The sequence below is a fragment of the Anopheles gambiae genome, chromosome 3, assembly GCF_943734735.2.
Source record: "Anopheles gambiae chromosome 3, idAnoGambNW_F1_1, whole genome shotgun sequence".
Taxonomy (NCBI): Eukaryota; Metazoa; Arthropoda; class Insecta; order Diptera; family Culicidae; genus Anopheles; species Anopheles gambiae.
The window spans coordinates 65,298,318-65,311,907 of NC_064602.1; the positions used below are offsets into that span (position 1 = coordinate 65,298,318).

Below are 13,590 nucleotides of genomic sequence, written 5' to 3' on the forward strand. Positions count from 1 at the left end.
TCGACCACCACAAGTAGTACAAAAAATACATATTAATTATTGCAAAATGTTATGATGTTCAACAACAAATCTCTATAGTTTTATGTAATGCATTTTTCATGAATATGTGGTAAGATAATTGATTATGATAATGCTTTTGAACTAAATTTAAACGTTATTTGAATTATGCCAAACCCTTAGGCAAAGGCAAAGGAAATAGACGTATATTTTTTAAATATTTCGTATACATCCAATTGGATTTTTTACTGATTTATTAGACACTGAAATATGAACCGTTTCAAGAAAATTATCACTATTTTTGTATTACCCAAACATTACTTAAAAAGAAACATACATTCCTTAGCATTAGTAAATCCAACTCGATCTCAAACTAGAATTCTGTATAACAGAACATGGAATTCTGTATGGAACACAGAAAGAACTAAGAGAAAATATTCATTAACCAAATAATTAAATCTGATTTGTCTTTGGATAATGGTCGATAAATGTTTCATGGTTATGTCTATTGTTTATCTAATTTGCTAACAATAACTGCGTGAGTAATCTACGTACAACAAGCCTACTAATAAAATGTGTCTTTTATTGTTACGCTTATGTTAACTTAGGTTATTTTATGCTGCTTCCAATGCTCTTTTTTAATGTTTCAAGTTTTGTTTGCATTTTATCGTGTTTGTCATATATTTTTTTATTTAAAACCAATTATTACATATCACTGGACAGATCGTTGATGATCATTCGTTGATCAATAAAATATTACATTACATAAATTGATATGCGTCAGCAATATTGTCTTTATTACTTTTTTCACCGTTATCTATAAAAAATTAATGTAATGTACTGATATATTTGCAATTGAAAAACATTCAACTGGGACTTTTTTTTTAATCGATGTTATAAATTATTTGTTTATGAATGTAAAGCTTAACTTTCGGGGACAAAACATTTCCATTATAAAATTTTATGATAAGCGTTCTAGACATCTTTACATTTCTACATTTTCTAGCATCCCTTTAGAATTAATTTTATCCATTTACCCCAAAATTCCATCGTTCCGAACTGATTCACATTCAATGAACCGTTGATAGAAAATAAAACAATTTAAAGATAGTCTAAAAGACCGAATCTCACATTCCAAAGCACCGCAGCCACTATCAGCAGCATAAATCCACATTTATCTCAACATTCAAACTGGTTCACAGTGCAATTAACAGAAACGTTTAATAAAGTTGCAATTAAAAACGATTTGATCAGTCCAAATTTCTTCAACGGTCGTAACGATCGTGCCAAATCGTAGCATTTCTTCTTTTTTTGTGTATGTGTCCATTTCTCACCAAACCAATTTATCCAATTTAGTAAACGATCCGAACGCGCACAGTACAATCTGCACAACAACAAAAAAAGCATGTCGATATTTACATGCCATGTGTGTGTTAATTAGAAAAATGCGAAATCTTCAACACCCTGAGCAACTGGCCACCGCCAACCGACGGCAAACTAATTTTGTCAAGTGACAATTAACGCTCGCACGCGCGTGTGAGTATAATGTAAATGTTTTAAAATGTTTTATCAGTTTCAGTTCATTTGCTACGGAACCGAAAAGGTTTGCGATATGTTTAACATGCAATTAGAGCTGTTTGCAAAAGTAATTCACTTCAAACTGGCTTCTTCGGTTCTTGCACCGTGCAGAGAAGCGAATGGCTATGTTTTAATTAGTGCAAATAAAACAATGTGTCGCTAAAACAACCGTTTCTAAAAGACATGAACAGTGAAGGAGCGTTTGAATTCTAATTATCAAAAAACAAACATACCATTAATTGAAAGTTGCTAAGAGCCACGACACATTCGTCTCTGCCAGCCGAAGTCTTCCGATGCTCCAGGTCCGATGGGTTTGTCCCCGCTACCGCACCAACAGAGCCACAAAACCTCAAAGACAACACACCCCTAATATGTCTGGGGCCGTTTGTTGATCGGGCGACCAACAAGTGTCTCTCCTCCTACCGCCGTCTGCGCGTTCGGAAGGATTCCTTTGCTGTTGTACTCTTCTGGCCGGTCCGGCGTGGAACCAAAATGGTTATTTTTGCACACTTGCGTCAACAAATTAATCACCACTTAATCACCACACTCGCACTATTTGCACCAATTTTTACGCCCCGATCCAACACCGAAACCGACGACAGGCCGAAAAAAAGGCCAAACCCATTTTCAGTTCCACACGCTAAACTGCTGTCCTTCCAGGTCTATCTGCGATCCACCGTGGCTGGGGTTACCAATCCACATACTCTTTTCCGGCGAAACGATCCCTACCACATTACCCGGCTCATAGGTGCACTAACATTGTTCATACTGAGATACACGGAATGAAAAGAAAAGAAACACATCTACACGTTAGCACCGGCGGAACGCGTTGAACACATTGGAACAGAAGAAAAATAGTGTTGCCTCGGCACGCACGCCGTTTTGTCACAACGAACCACGCATTAGGAGAGTAAGTTTCAAGTTCGCTACTGTTTGACAATCGTTTGCGTGGACACTTTAAGTACCGCGAAACTCAACTGGTAAACCTATCTATATCCCCTGTCGACCCCTATCAGCCACTATCAGGACGCGATTATGAAAGCACGCGCTAGAAGTGTTAACACACCGAAAAAGAAAGTATGTATGACTAATTGGTTTAAAATTTAAAGAAAGCTAAACAAGTAATAAATATGACAAGAAGATAAAACAAAACAGCAAAAAAGGTCTTCGGAATAGCAATTTGTTTAAATCAATGCTTAAAAACGTGTAAACTAGCATGAAAATGCCGTCGGCAGATCAAATAGTCAAATAAAACAACATATAATTTATAAAAGATGAATTATAATCCCGTTTGTATAAAAACGGATAAATAATCAAAAGAAATTAAGTAAAAATATAATAAAATAACTTGAAAACAAGCACAACCGAGCAAAAGTACAATTAATAGAATTTAAAGAGAAGAATCTGATATTCTCACTAGGTAATTTGATGAATTAAAAAAAATAAAAGAATTTTAAAGCCTCAAATTTTACAATTGAACTTAAAAAGCTTCCAAATACTATATTATTATTAAATTTGTTTATTTTAAATATTTTATATAATTATAAGATAAGAGATGGCGAGACTTAGCGCCATCGCTTTTCATCGCCAAGTTCAAATTTGTCAAGAGATAGTTTAGCTTTTCCATTTAGGGTTAAACAATGTAAGGCTTTTGCCTTTTGTTAATTTAATCTAGCTTAACCTAACGAAAAAATAAATTATGAGCTATTACATACATCAAAAAGAGCCCTTAGAAGAAGGAACTAAGAATGTTGGGTTCCAAATTCTAAAATCTAACGATTTCTCAATGTATAAAACATTCACTATCTTTCTCTCGGCTTGTATCACTATTCTACCGTATGAGCTTCACAAAAATTGTATAAAGTCACTTGAAATTCTTTTTTATCTCTGTATCAAACCACAAACTAAACAATTCAACTAATAAAATCACACTCAAAATCACACGATTTCATCCAAAGTCCGCTGCTTCTGTCACTGGCAACCTGTTCGGTTGAGTCCCAAAACAGCACTGAGCACAAGAATGTTCCTTCCGGCAGCTGCTAACCATGCCGGATCCGGAAACAGCACTAAAAGGACACTCGGGTTGTGGGGTACCTGTTCGTGCGTAACAGTTGCTGACGCGTTTGCGACCTGCTGCTCGAACCGTTGCGAACAGACTGAAGCACCACCGGCACCGAACGGCACTCTTAAAAGGCAGCGCCAACCATCCCATCGGGTAAGCCCCCCATTCATTCCGATACGGGCAAACAACCGTCATCAACAGCAGCAACAGCATCATCATCATCATCAACATCGTCCGTCGTCGTAGTCGTGGTCGGCGTGGTCGTTTTTGCGTTCGGAGACCTTTGCGCCCGACCGTTGCGTACGCTCGGGAATGGCGCGAACGCAGACGCCTGTTGCGCTTGAAGCAAAGGCACATGGTCAGTCAAGCCGATGTTATGGGCAGACAGGGTTGGATTTGATTTTTCGACGAAAGCTTTTTGAAGTCCCGATGATAGCCAGCGCACCGCATGGCAAGGATCGAACACGGTGTATGGTTCTTGCAAGCAAAAAAAATCCCGACAAGGTAGCATAGCCCATGCTGGACGCTGGAACGCACTTGACCGTAAGCAGGGCGCTATTACACACGCAGCAAAAAAGGGTCACCAGAACGAACGCTCGACTGCTGGCGACGGTCGACCGTTTTTGTTTCGACTTCAATGCGCTTTACACATCCCCCACACTGTGTCCTGTTGTTGGAGAGCGCGCGCGCTCGGGTCTGAATGTTCGATTTATGTGGAAAATCAGAGCAAAAACAACAACAAACCCGCCCTACAGGGTGAGCTTATTAGGGATGCTAAAGCCCTACATTTTAAAGCAAACGAATGTCAGGGTTTTCCCTTTTTTGCAGAGCGTTCGCGTTGCAAGCGGGTAAGGGGTAGTTTTGAGGCTCTGAAATCCGTATCCCGTGTGGTTTGAAATGTTCGATACAACCACACGGTTTGCAGCTTTGGGTGTTCCGTTTCGGTTTGGCGCCGGGATGGATTTAACGACCCTGTGACCCGGTCCCCACTTTCCGAGCTTGGCATAATGCTGGATGGATGAGCAGTAAAACACTTCAAGATGGGTCTGAGCAAATTGCATGCGCGAGATGACACTGTCCCCCGCCAGCTGCCAGTCTGCGTTGTGGAGTACACTCCGGTTTAGCGTAAATTTTCACGCATGAGTGTTTGCGTACCTTTTTTTCTGGCTATGTTGAGGAAGCGCGCCGACTGAAGAGGGATTTCCTGAAAATCGTTGAGTCGCCTCTATTGGGTAAACAGTTTATCCGGGCGGTGCGTGCACAAGTACGGGATCAACCGGACTCCTTTAATGCGTTAAATGGAGGAGGGGAGGGGGGAGGGGGCTAGAGAGTCGACGTTTGTTAAATAGTGGACCGAATGCGCCCCCAATTGCGTTTAAAAGGGTATGGGCATGGAAATTATTCTTTTTTCTCAATATTTGATTTTTTTGTTTGTAATTAAAAATGTTTCTGCATCAAAGGTTATTTTAACATCTACATCCTGCTTTTAAGCAGTTCCTTAGTTTTATTGACCATGTGGTTGGAACGCCGTGGGCGCATTACAACATCAATAGTAACGTCGTAGGCTTCAGCAGTTCATTTTAAATAAAAAACCCATCAAAGTGAAGACTTGTGCAGTTATTAGTTAGCCACAAACACAGGCAAAAACGAACGGTCACAAAGTTGCTTCACTTTAATGCATTTCTCATTTAAGTGAACTTGCAAACCTGCAAACGCCACCCCACCATTAGCGTACAAACTCCCTCTTCTAAGTGAACCGAAAACCACAAAGCAACCACATCATAAACACAAACTCACCCCCACCCCAGGGCAGCTCTGTTTATGATTTCGACTCTTTGTTGCGCACCCTTGTCGTTATCGTGAGCAGCACGGGCATGCCGAACGTTTCGATCAGATCCGACGTTACCTGTTCGTTGATTTGGCGCAGCTTCCCGTTCGTTTCGCCGCACACCAGCCGAGCTATCCGGTCGTTCGGGCAGGTAACGATGGTGCTGGCCAGTATCCGACCCCCCACCACCTCATAGTACTCCAGCTCCGTCTGCAGCAGGTACGGTATCTCCTGTGGCATAAAATCGAGCAACCGGGCCCGAACGCTCTGCACGATCAGCTGTTCCGGCGGCTGGTCCGTGTGCTCGTCCGGCAGATGTTCCCACGGCTGCTGTTTCGCGTTCGCGTGTATGAACGACATTACCTCCCGCAGCCCATCGCCGGTCATGGCGGAGACCATAAATATTTCCGTGAAATGGGGCCATCCTTCCACCCGCGATGGAGATGTAATCTCTTTCCCCTCCAGACCGTCGCTTGGTGCCTTCTCTTCAGCGCCAGCATCCCTGCTCTTCCGGCGCCTAGTTGGCGGACCGTAGTTCCGGATGCTTGCCAGCTGATCGCACGTCAGGTTTCGCACAATGTCCAGCAGGATGCGCTTCGATTTCAACGTATCGATTTTGTTCAGTATCAGAAAGCTCGGTATGTGGGCGTACTCTTCCAGCACACGCAACAGCACCGGGCTGAGCGCGTGGCGTGTCCACGAGTTCGACACATCGTGCACAACACCGATTAGGGCCGAATGTTGGATGGCATGCCGGCACGCAGACACAAACTGTGTGTCCAGCTGGTGCTTCTTAATTTCCCGGCTACCGACGAGCCCCGGTGTGTCGAACAGGATTGCTTGCGAGTTTACTTTGCTGTGGATAGCCTTCGAGGCCTTCCGCGTGGTGTGCACCTTGGCCGACACGGGACAGACCTGTGGGAGGGAAAAAGGGAAACATGCCAGCTTAGTAACAATCTCATGAAAGGAATAACTCTTCCCTCCAGAACTTACTCGTTGATCTATCAATCGATTAATCAGTGTACTTTTGCCAGCATTTGGCATTCCCACGATGGCCACTTTGATGAGCCGTTCCGCGCTATTGCTGTCGGCTGGTGTGTTCGACTGCTCGGTTCCACTCTCGTTGCTTACATTCTCTGACAACCGAGCACTAAAGCACCGCTGGCAGTGCTGCAGGCCCAGGAATGGTGCTGGACCGATACGGATTCTTCGCAGCAACAGCAAAGCCATCCCAATGTCGTGCATTACGACGAAAGGATGAAGAAAAACGCGACCGGTCGGCGCAAAAAACGCTGCAACTTTCGTCCTTTGTTGTGATTTTAATTTTCGTATTTTGTTATGTCACAGGCGACAGCTGTCAACCAGCGGTGGCACGGTTGCCAGATTGCTCAATTTATAAAATTGTGCCGTTCCGTGCTGCCAGATCGAACAAAATTTTTAATGTTTTAACGGATTATTTATTATAGCTCAAAAATAACGCTGTGAGAGACGGTGAACATTGATTTTGATCCTAAAAAAGAAATTAAATGATTTAAAAAATACTTCAAATGCACTAATCTCATCAAAAGATAATAATATCGAAATTAAACAAACGAAATAAACGACACACTACCGTGCTGGCAGCACTGCGGCATTCCACCAATCAGAAGCGACCACATACGAGGCCCACAAAATGCGCATCTTGATGGGGTGGAATTCCCTACACTTTGCAGTAGCCCATTCACACTAGTGCAACGCTTGCATGGTTGTTTCATCAGAAAACTTTTCCTCCTAGCGCCCTTCGCGGGTTCCTCGAGCAAAAGGAGAGGCAAACGGTATAAAAGAAAAGCAACGGCATGGTGTGCGGTTTCCAGCACATCCATTCAAGCAAGCCAACGGAAAAGAAGTGAAAAGTGCGAGTGACCTCCAGTGAGTGAGTCAGGTTCTACACAAACAAAGAAAGCCATTCAGTAAAGGAACGCAATTTTTATAAAAGTGGAAGCAGAAGAAACGATGGCAGGATGATGGTGTAAAGCGGAAAACGTATCTCACGGTTCAAAGTGTCCTACTTTCCGTGATTTGTATCATCACATCACCTTTGGATTCATCTCTTTCGGTGCGCCAACGTGGCACCACCCCCTGGACTCGCAGGGTGAAAATTCTAGAACATCGTCATCATCACCACCCACCACCATCATGGCTACCCCAATCTTTATCACCGTACCGACCAAGTACATCCCCATTAACGTGGCTCCGGCGGTGGTGGCCAAACCGCCGACCAGCATAACACCGGTCAAACCGTTGGCCAAACGGCCCGCCTCGGTTGCTCCGTCGTCGGTGGCCTCCGACGACGAATCCTCCTCGATGGATGAGTTTATCGTACGCGGCAAGAAGCGCCGCCTCGATCATCTCACCTGGGAGGAGAAGATTCAACGGAAGTAAGTGTCCCAGCATCACTTCCGCACGATTTTCCCCCTCTCACCTATCCTTATTTATCACTTTCTCACTTTCCAATTATTTCTCACTCTGTTTCCCCATACCAGAAAGTTGAAAAACCGTGTCGCAGCCCAGACGTCGCGCGACCGGAAGAAGGCCAAAATGGAAGAAATGGAAAAGACGATCCAGGAACAGTCGGAACAGATCGAGCAGCTGCAAAACCGGTGCAGCGCACTGGACACGGAGAAGAGCTCGATGTACGACAAGTATCTAGACCTGGAGCGACGGTTCGAGGATCTGCAGAAGCGCTTGCTGGCACAGGAATTGCAGCAGCAGCAGCAGCACCAAGACCAGAAGGTGAAGCAGGAACCGCAGGAAGATGACGTCGTCAAGGGTAGTGTGGGTTGCGTTACTGCCGGGCGCCAAACGGGATCAGCAGCATCCCCACGATGCCCTCAGCAGCAGGGACTGTACAAGTGCGGTCCGGCGGAAGCGCAAACGACACTCCCCTCGACGGCGAACAGCGACCCGCGGCTGGCAGCCCTCTGGAAGATCATTGCCATCTGCCTGCTCTACAAGACATGTTCGAAGATTTCGACGTGTCCCAGCTCGAAGAGCTTGCCGAAAGCCTGCTCGCAGGTGTCGGCGCAGACCTGGAAGACATTGATCGAGCAGGCCGCCCGGCTAATGCCGAAGGCGACCGCACCGGCCAGCGCCTGTCTGGATCAGTGGTGGGGCCCGCAGCAGAACTCATGGAATCCGGTCGACCGGAGACCCCTACGGGAAATCGCCTAATACTGACCACGCACAACTACAGCAAGTCGCCGTTTTACGAGCACTCCGATGCAGCAGCAGCACCAGCACATCCACCGGTAGTGACTATTCAGCCCAAGAGAGAGCGGGATGAGCTGGAAGGGTCGATTGCGACAACCCTGCAGCACCACCAACCCGCCCCAATCCTACCGAACGGCTGCAGTGATACACTCTACGGCACGTACGACAACGAAACGAACTGCATTACCATTGTACTGGCGGGAGATCAGGAACAGGTCAGCGAAACGACGACAGTCACCTGCATGGAGGACGGTGAGGCCGTAGCATTAAGCGAGGAGTTAGTTCTGGTAGATCAGCAGGAGCAGCAGCAGCAGCAGCAGGTGGAGATCCTGATGGAAGAAAACTGTCCAACGTCGGCCCTCCCGTCGGAACCATTCTGCCCACTTGCACCGATCACGATCAGGCCACCTTCGCCGCTGCAGGATCTGCTGTCCCCGATCGCACCCCAACCGCTCAAGAGTCCCGGTGGGTTCTCGAGCGTGTCCGATGCCGGGTACGAATCGGTCGGATCGCCAACACCCGCCTCGATTGCTTGCGATAAGATATCGCCCACCGATCCCAGCACGATGTCACTCGATTACGAGTTGTGCGACGATTTCAACACATTCTGGAACTTGGACCCACTGTTTCCGATTCTGGAGTGAGCGTCGTCCCCCCGCCCGTAATCGATGCCCTGTCGAACTGTTTTGTTATATTGTCCCCCACCCCCATGTACAAAGTGTAAAGTCAGTTACCGTTTAATATTAGCGTTGTTTTCGTTCGTTCTAATGCTTATTTATATAGATAGAAGAGAAGGGCTACAGTGTAACGCTGTACACGTAACTAAGTGTAGGAACGTAAGCGGAGCCGTAGATTGTACCATTGTTTAAAAGTTTAAGGATCTCTCTGGTAGAATAATTGCACTAAGTTCTCAGCATCACATACAAAGCTTGTCAATCTTTCTGATAGTTTAATGATTTGTTAATGATTTAAAGCATTTCTTTATTTTACCCAATTAAAATCGTTAAAATGAGCGTTAACTTGAAAGGGCAGATGTGCAAAGATCATAAATTAATATATAGAAGAAAAAAAGAAATAAAATCATTTCTTTCACCCAAACCACAACAAAACGATGCGTACAAAAAATGCGATTTGTTTTTGAAAGAAATCAAACTTGCAATTGCTGTATCTATCGATTTTTAGATTATTACATACATGATGAAATGTGGAGAGAAGAGGTTATTAGAAGGTCGGTCGAATTTTCTCGATCCTTCTTCAAATGACGTGTGGAAGTTCAGGGCGATGGCGTATAAATAAATCAAATCCACTTAATTATTCAACGTATGGGGGAATGGTCCATTCGGGGCTCGGACCCATCACGGGGGCATGTTTTGTTACATCGTCGTTCGAGTTGACGACTGTATCATGAGAACGATCCAGCTTTCATTGGCTATGTATTGATTTCAAGCCCAAACGAATGGCTAAATAGCAGTGACAATTGAACAGCAAAATAAGCGAAAAAAAGAAAAGATATAAGTATTAGCTTTTTAATGGTAAATTAAAAACGAATATATTACCAAGATTTAGCAGCAACACGAACACATTAACAACAAAGTATGAAAAGACAAGTATAACATTCCAAATGGATAAAGGAGATAATTAAAAAAAAAAATTAAAAGAAAATTATAAAACACCTCTCTTGTCTAGATTTCACTGCAGCTTTAAGAGCATTATTACTCATCGCATTGCTTAATTATTTGCACTTTGTGTAAGAATGGAAATTGAAAAAAGATACATTTCTATAATTGCCTGCTCATGTCGTAGAGGAGGAGAGGTTGCCACCCAGTTAATTAAATCGATTTTTGCACATGCAAACCTGAACTTCAGCCAAAGAAAAAACAATCCAAACAACCGTTTAACAAGCGTGCAAAACGAATCGTAACGATGTTGCCGGAAATGTCCCCAGCACACGAACGAGACCCGCGCGCACGCGTAAGTAAAGCAAGACGAATGTGTTAATCTTCCATCATTCATATCTCGCAATCGCAACAAAATCCCATTTCTGCCTCCCCGAGTGATGGGCTCGGTGGGTTGGGACCGATGATAAAATTGCATGTTTTCTCTCTCGCTCTGTCCCTCTCTCTCCCTGTGCATCGGTTACAATTGGTGTGCAACGTGTTTCACCGCGAAGACGATATCGTCTTCGCAGAGCACCATTGATGGCCTTGAACCTATCGCCGATTTTCCTGCTGGCCTCGAGCAGAAGAAAACAGGAATCCCTTTTGCACTTTACCACCCCAAACGCAGAACCTGTTTCCCCTTTTGTCCCGAGGGGGGGAGAAGAACACATCACATCGGGTGATGATGATGATGTACCTCGTCGTATGTTAAGTTGTCTTATATTTAATAGCACGCGACAGTGCACGCACGAGCCATTCGTGTGCCCAATCGAAAAACGAAATGCAGCGGCGGTCCTATCGGTTACTATTCTTGTTAGCGCTTGGTTTGTTGGCAACGTGTGGCCATTGTGAGGATGTGGCAGGAGAGGAGGAAAACGAAACAGCGGCTCCCGTAACGGTTGCTGAGATGGTGGATGAACTGGCGCCAACGGAGCGTACTGATCACGTGTACCGTAGTGGCTGCCGGTGTGCGAACGTGAATTGTCCCACAGTGAACAGTGATGGGTTGGAGGAGAGTGATTGTGAACAGTGCTGCTTGGAGGAACAGTTAACCACTGTGACTGATCAATCCGGTGACGAAAGTACTACCGAGCAGAGTGATGTTACGATGGATAGTACCACAACTACCACCAGTACCTCCACCACGACCACTACCACACCCGCTCCAAGGACACACGGTCGAATGGTGCGTTTTGGAGCAGGGAAACGACGGATGTCCCGTCCAACGACGACCGAACCGCAGCGCAGAACAACGGCAAACTCGCGCACTGTGCTCAATCGACGCGGTCTATTCAACCCGGAACTGCGCAACCGTTACCTGGGACGATTCCGTAGCACTACGGCAGCACCGGATAATTAGATAAGGCCACGTACGACGTAGACTAACTATTAAAAGATGCACAGAACATTAAATAAATTACATTGCAGACTACATACCATTTCACTAACAGCACTGTTCGTGTTTTTCGCTTCATTTCGGTGTATAAAAGAGGATAATCCTTGTAAAAGGCGTATTAAAGCGATCAACGTTCATAATTATTTGCGCACGTTCTTTTGTTTTTTTTCAAACCGATCGACGGACAGTCGGGGATGGTGTGTCGTCTGCTGATTGCCCCATTTTCAACACGATATATCAGCTGCCTTAAACCTTCTTTACAATCTGCACCACATCCTCATCGTTCAGCACGTGATCGATACCGACCTTTTGCGGTTGATGCTTGACGGACGAACCCCACACAAGTGCACTGTTCGAAGTGGGAGAGAGAGAAAGAGAGCAAAAAAAGCCCCAAATAAATGATGTCTCTTTTTTAATTAAAAATAAAACGGCTTTACTTACTATTTAAATTCTTTCGCAATCGTTCGGTGAAGCTTGTTACAGAAACTTTCCACGGTAGTATGCTCGTGGTGCAGCACAATCGGTGAGCTGTAGTCCGGCAGCTGGCCCTTCGGTTTGGTATAGCTGTAAAAAAGAAACACAATAATAGTGTGTAAGCACCAAATTTTTACCACTTTCACGCCATTAATGACCACTTACATTCGCACCAGCTTCAGATACTGCCACATCATATCGAGCAAATCGTCAAAGTTCCAGTGGTGATGGGCAGAGATTGGTACGCAGTGCGGGATTTTATAGATGACGTCCAGCTCCTCGATCGAAATCTGATCGATCTTGTTCAGCAGATAGATGCACGGGATGTAAATGCGGTTGCCCTCGATCACGTCGATCAGATCGTCCGCCGTCGCATCGTACTTCAGCGTAATGTCCGCATTATGAATCTTGTACTCGCCCAGAATCGTCTTCACCGTGTCCAGGTCCAGCTCCGACTGTGCTACGGTGGCGTTCAGGTTCACTCCGCCCTTGTCCTTCCGGCGGTAGGAAATGTTCGGCGGCTGCTTGTTCAGCCGCAGCCCGAACCCTTCCAACTCGTGCTCGAGCAGCTTCTTGTGCGTGAGCGGTTTCAGCACGTCCAGCACCATGAAAATCAGATTGCAGGTACGTGCCACCGCAATTACCTGCCGACCGCGACCCTTACCATCCTTCGCACCTTCGATGATTCCGGGCAAATCCAGCAGCTGTATCTTGGCGCCCTTGTACTTGATACAGCCCGGCACGGTCGTCAGCGTGGTGAACTCGTATGCAGCCACCTCCGAGTAGACACCGGCCAGATTGGACAGCAGGGTCGATTTGCCCACCGAGGGAAACCCAACAAAGCCGACCCGGGCGTCACCGGTTTTGGAAACTTCGAAACCCTGTTCCGATGCACCGCCGCCACCCTTGGGAGTGATGAGCTCGCGCCGCAGCTTGGCCAACCGTGCCTTCAGCAAGCCCAAATGTCCCGCCGTAGCCTTGTTACGTTGGGTACGAGCCATCTACGGATTGAGACGGTACCGCCGGACCGAAAAACACACACACAAAAACATAACAAATCATCATAACCTCGAGCGCAGTTCGGTGGGTGGGATGGATGGGTTCCACAAGTGCCGGACGTGTCCAGCGTATTGTTGCCTTACCTCCGACTCGATTTGAGCAATCTTTTCCAGAATCGTACTCATCTTGCACGCTCTTGCAGCAGCTCGGAGTTGGTCAAATAATTGAACGAACGAGATAAATCATAGATAGAAGTGGCACGCAGCAGCACACAAATTCTGTAATTTTCCGGCGAAATATCGTGGTGTGTGCGATCGTGTACGTTCAAGGTGGATTAAAAATATCAGGT

At 45.6% G+C, this 13,590-nt stretch overlaps 4 protein-coding genes across 7 annotated transcripts in view; 1 reads left to right on the forward strand and 3 right to left on the reverse strand.

The window, feature by feature from the left end:
* LOC4397708 (sodium-dependent serotonin transporter) overlaps window positions 1-3,810 on the reverse strand; it is a 55,397-nt gene extending 51,587 nt beyond the window's left edge. Inside the window, exons 1-2 of one of the 4 annotated variants that reach the window (XM_061660473.1) lie at window positions 3,670-3,810; window positions 1,809-2,343 (exon numbers count right to left, since the gene is read on the reverse strand). The gene's annotated coding sequence lies outside the window, so the exon portion shown is untranslated. Of the gene's footprint in view, window positions 1-1,808; window positions 2,624-3,505; window positions 3,628-3,669 lie in introns of those variants that run through there. The other 3 variants (XM_061660472.1, XM_061660474.1, XM_061660475.1) reach the window with 3 other exon arrangements.
* A 1,291-nt stretch (window positions 3,811-5,101) lies between these two features.
* On the reverse strand, window positions 5,102-7,022 carry LOC1271336 (GTPase Era, mitochondrial). Its single transcript, XM_061660476.1, has 2 exons — window positions 6,459-7,022; window positions 5,102-6,380 (listed from the first exon to the last, which is right to left on the reverse strand). The coding sequence occupies exons 1-2, from the start codon at window positions 6,708-6,710 to the stop codon at window positions 5,457-5,459; spliced, it is 1,176 nt and encodes a 391-aa protein (XP_061516460.1). The 5' UTR covers window positions 6,711-7,022; the 3' UTR covers window positions 5,102-5,456.
* A 98-nt stretch (window positions 7,023-7,120) lies between these two features.
* LOC1271337 (uncharacterized) lies at window positions 7,121-9,358 on the forward strand. The gene is given in 3 exon segments (XM_061660478.1): window positions 7,121-7,882; window positions 7,988-8,356; window positions 8,359-9,358. Coding segments are annotated over 3 exon segments (1,611 nt in total). The 5' UTR covers window positions 7,121-7,640.
* Window positions 9,359-11,886: 2,528 nt separating this feature from the next.
* LOC1271338 (GTP-binding protein 128up) lies at window positions 11,887-13,590 on the reverse strand. Its single transcript, XM_310117.5, has 4 exons — window positions 13,385-13,590; window positions 12,408-13,243; window positions 12,210-12,332; window positions 11,887-12,117 (listed from the first exon to the last, which is right to left on the reverse strand). Exons 1-4 carry the CDS (start codon window positions 13,424-13,426, stop codon window positions 12,015-12,017), a joined length of 1,104 nt encoding a protein of 367 aa, XP_310117.3. The 5' UTR covers window positions 13,427-13,590; the 3' UTR covers window positions 11,887-12,014.